The following is a 4,285-nucleotide window of genomic DNA, read 5'->3' on the forward strand; positions in this document are numbered from 1 at the left end:
AAGCATTACACAGACCCAGTTTTCTTTAGGGGCCAGAACTTTACCCATGAATATGAGATTTTGCAGCTACCAACAACAAATAATTCTAATTGTAAATCCTGGTTTTCTTAGTACCCATTTGTCCCACATTGCGTAGGTCACTGATCCTCCGGTCCCTACAGTGTTCTGAAACAGCAAGGCAGATCAAAACACTCAAGTGTTTTATACTGTATAACTCCCTACTTGGTGGCATGTGTTTCAGCTCCTCCGTGTTCCCACTCTGTAAAACAGGGCCCCAGCCCCTTCCCCTGCAGTGCCGTCTTCTCTGCCTTTTCCAAGCACAGCACAGAAGGAAGACAGCATCTGATGGAGCGGTGATTGCCCCTACCCTCCTTTTCCATCACCTGTCCCTGCATCCAGTGGTGTCCAGCCAAATTCAAGCAGCCTTTCTCTGATGTAGATTTTGTTTCCTCTCAGGTTAAGAAAAAAAAAAAAAAAACAACCAAACTAAAAAACCCAAAACAAACTACCCATACTTTTCACCTCCTTAGAAGTCAAAGGAATTCTCTGCACTCTTTTCCATAGGCAATGGAAAGAAAGAGCAGTTATACAATCCATATTTACAGGACAAACCGATTAGTGAATGAATAACAACAGCCAAAAAACGAGAGGCACAATCCTAACCTAGAACATAAAAGCTGTGTTCAAAAAACAAAGTGGAGATTCCTTCTGAAGTTCAAACCACGGATTAGTGTTTGTCTGTGCAAACAGTTGCTAAAACTCTTTCTGACCGGTGATGGGCTCCTCACTCCTTCAGACGATGGTATTGAGAGAACAGTGGCTGTGCCGGCTGCCCGTGAGAGTTTCTGCCGGGGTGTTGTCATTTAGCGATGTGTCAGGAGGGACAAGAAAGGTGCTGCTGTCAGCAGAGTCTTCCAGCTCCACTGAGGAAGGACCAACTGAGGGAGGAAGAGATCCCTCTGTAAGCTGTGGGGGTACATCACAGTTTCCTAATGATGGGGGACTGCTTTGCACAGTCTGAGAAAGAACTCCACCTGCAAAGGACAAAAAACAAGCAGAATCAGAATGTGGAGTGTATAATTTCCCATTCCCAAAGAGATTTACTATCTGTATTTCTGGAAGCTCTGAGTTTTTCCTGGTTTTGCATTAACATGTAAAGAGATGAGACCACAGAAGAAGAATATTATGTAGCAGAAATAAAGCTTTGATGTATAAATAAGATACTTGCACTAATCAGGCTTGCTTATCTTGTGAGATGTGCTGCTGTAAGACCCCAAATTTGAACGATTCCCACAGTTATGTGAATACTGCAGCTGCAAAACTGAAGAGCGCCGAGTGAATCATTAGTGATATTTTTGGTCACTTCTTGGGGGGCGTGGGTGGGGAAGTGGGGAGGAGAGAAGACACTGGATATATTTTACTCAAGATCTCTTGTACTTGATATTTGTTCTACTTTTTAATACCAATCTGTACAGGACTATCTCCAAAATACCAGAAAAGGTACCAGCATGGTGGAAACTAGGTAACCAGGCAACCCATCCAAGGTAAGGCTTGAAAACAGGTAAGGTCTAAGAGTTAAACTGCTTGCAGCATGGGCTCCACTTTTAACTTCAGTGATCCAAAGACTTTCAGAAAAAAGCAAGCTTAATGATACATGTTAACAAAAGACCTTCCCAGCACAGAAATAGGAAATTTTGTAACAGAATACTTTTTCCTATCACAAATCACTAAAACACAGTATTATAGTTTAAAAACAAATCTACACTCTAGCCAAAATGGAAAAGAGGAAGTAAAGAGAATTTATTGCCTGTGTACCTGGAGTGGAACAAAGGATGCTGTCTGGATTGACAGAAGCTTCATAGGGAGGAGGTGGGTCATCCGGATGTTGAATATCTGGATACTTGTAAGCAGTATAGGGTGGAGGTGGGTCATGGAAATGAAATGCCCCACCTTCCCCATCATCTGAAAGATGCAGCGGGGTAAGGCCAGTTCCAAAACCATCAGGACCATAATCAAAACCCGGCATCCTGCGGCCCAAGTTAAAATGGTGCACTATTTCAAGAAAATAAAGAGTTGGAAGTGACTTTATCCCATGCTTTCTTCTTCAATTTAAGGCACATCAATGCATTTTTCCACATTTCACACCTGAGGAATTCATGTCTCCTGAACGCCTAAAAAAGTCTTCATAACCTTCGCAAGTCAAGTCACTGCAGTTACACAATACCCAGGCTCACCTGTTCCCAGCCTGTTTGTCCTGTATTACATCTAAATCTGATTCTAGCCTCTTCAAACTAAGGAGAGCACTCACACATCGAAGATATTTTGTATTTGGACCACACAGAAACAAAAAATGTTTTTCTATTATCTCCTAAAAAAGCTCAAGTTTGAAGAACCTACCAAGACACAGAGGCAGAATCAAGCAAGACCATGACAGTTCTCACTTTTACATACAACAGTCAATAATAAGCACAAGGCACTAGATAAGTGTTGATACATATTTTTTTCTTTGAATGAGGAGTAGTTCAGAGAACAAAAACTTGTACAAACCACAACTGGGTCAGGCGACCAGCGCAGAGCTGCAATTGGGTGCAGTACTGACTAGAATCTACAGCCAGACTTTGCTGATGTTTTCAACAGATTTGTATTTCTTCCACTCTCTTTGTTTGGAAGCACAAACACCACTTAGATCAAGTATCATTAGAGATATAGGCTACTTACAATTTGCTCCAATCAAGGACTCTATCCGCTCCCTCCGCCTCTGGCGTAGCCGGTGGACCATGAAAAGCAGCAGAGAGAGGATGAGGAAGGAGGAAATGCAGCTAACGATCAGACGCATTCCACCAGCCATTGAGTCAAACAAACTGTTGCCATCTGTTATATAAAACGTATAAAAGTCTCTTACTTTTGTTCAAGAGTCATTTTTGTTCACGTTCTTCCGTCAGTAATAGATAAATGCGGAGTGGAGATTCATTAGCCTGATTTAATACTTCTCCACATTTCAAAGATGTAAGAAAATTACGAATCATCAAGTGATTATCTATTTATTGAAAGATCTAAACATTTCTAAAAATCTCTTAATCAGCAAAAGGTACAGAATATTGAAGGCTTCAGATCTCTGAAAACAGGAATAGGAAAAGTTAACAGCCTTTTACACATCCACTTGTCTCACTGGAATGGCTGATGTTATACCAAAGAGAACAGCAAGACTGGAAGCTATGGGAGAGGCCTCAGAACTGGCATACCTACACAGTATTTTTACATGACTTCTGGACATCTTAACTTTCACATTTCCAACAACAAAATCTCTAAAAATTGTCAATCATCGGCATGTGGTCACCTAAATTACACATGTCGTTGACACATTGCTTAGCACAACTAAGTGACAGGAACTAAAAATACCTTAAAAAGGTGACTCAGCATGATAATCACCTTTCAGGAACCGAAGAGATTAAGGTAAACAGGAATTAATTCTTTTCCTAGAATCACATAGAAAGCAAGTGGCAGACCTGGGAGCTTAGGACCTTGAGAGCTTAATACCATTGCTAACCAGATCCACACTTGGAAGGCTGTCGTGAGCAACTTACCACCATTCTACCCGTGCCCAGCGTAACAGATGCTGACTTTTCACAATTCAACTAATCACACTTGGCTACGTTTAAGTAGCATACGTACATACAGATATACTACACCAAGAAAAATGACCTAAAAGTGGCTGTGTTCTTTGTACCAGTTTCCCATTAAAGAGCTCTGAATGAGAAACACACCGAGGTTAGGTGCGGATAATAAAAAGATGAAGTGACTCCACAGCCTGGCCACCTACTGCTGCAGGAGTCAAGCACTACCAGGCATGAACCCCCCTCCCCAGGCAGCACAGCACCACCCCACTTTGGAGAGCATGCAGGCAGGCCCTGGTCACCTCTCCCACACCCATCACAGCTGCAAGAGCTCTCCCAACGCTTTCACTAACAGCAGCTAAAGCTGTACCAAAGATTCCTTACAAAACAAAAGCCTCATAAAGATGCATTTGTAGCAAGGCAATACTTAACAACACAAAAATCTGCCCAATTTATACATCATTAAAGTACACAGGCTGGTATTTATTACGTAATGCATTCTTGGCAACAAGAAATTAGTTTAATAGTGTGTTACGCACAGAGCTCAAATGTTACACCCTCTCAAATCTGGCTGTGCAGTACAACAGTCTCTGTGCTGTCAAACCTTACAGCAAGTCTCATTGTCAGAGCTTAAACCAATGTAGTCATACACCTACCAACCAACACACCCT

General features: G+C 41.9%; 1 protein-coding gene across 1 annotated transcript in view; it reads right to left on the minus strand.

Moving 5' to 3' along the window:
• Positions 1–505: 505 nt before the first annotated feature.
• DGCR2 (DiGeorge syndrome critical region gene 2) overlaps positions 506–4,285 on the minus strand; it is a 41,362-nt gene continuing 37,582 nt past the window's right edge. The window contains exons 9-11 of the mRNA XM_008950150.1: positions 2,719–2,871; positions 1,816–2,052; positions 506–1,034 (exon numbers count right to left, since the gene is read on the minus strand). Coding sequence (XP_008948398.1) covers positions 793–1,034; positions 1,816–2,052; positions 2,719–2,871 — 632 coding nt within the window. The 3' untranslated portion in view covers positions 506–792. The remainder of the gene's footprint in view (positions 1,035–1,815; positions 2,053–2,718; positions 2,872–4,285) is intronic.

The sequence above is a fragment of the Merops nubicus genome, unplaced genomic scaffold, assembly GCF_000691845.1.
Source record: "Merops nubicus isolate BGI_N331 unplaced genomic scaffold, ASM69184v1 scaffold45421, whole genome shotgun sequence".
Taxonomy (NCBI): Eukaryota; Metazoa; Chordata; class Aves; order Coraciiformes; family Meropidae; genus Merops; species Merops nubicus.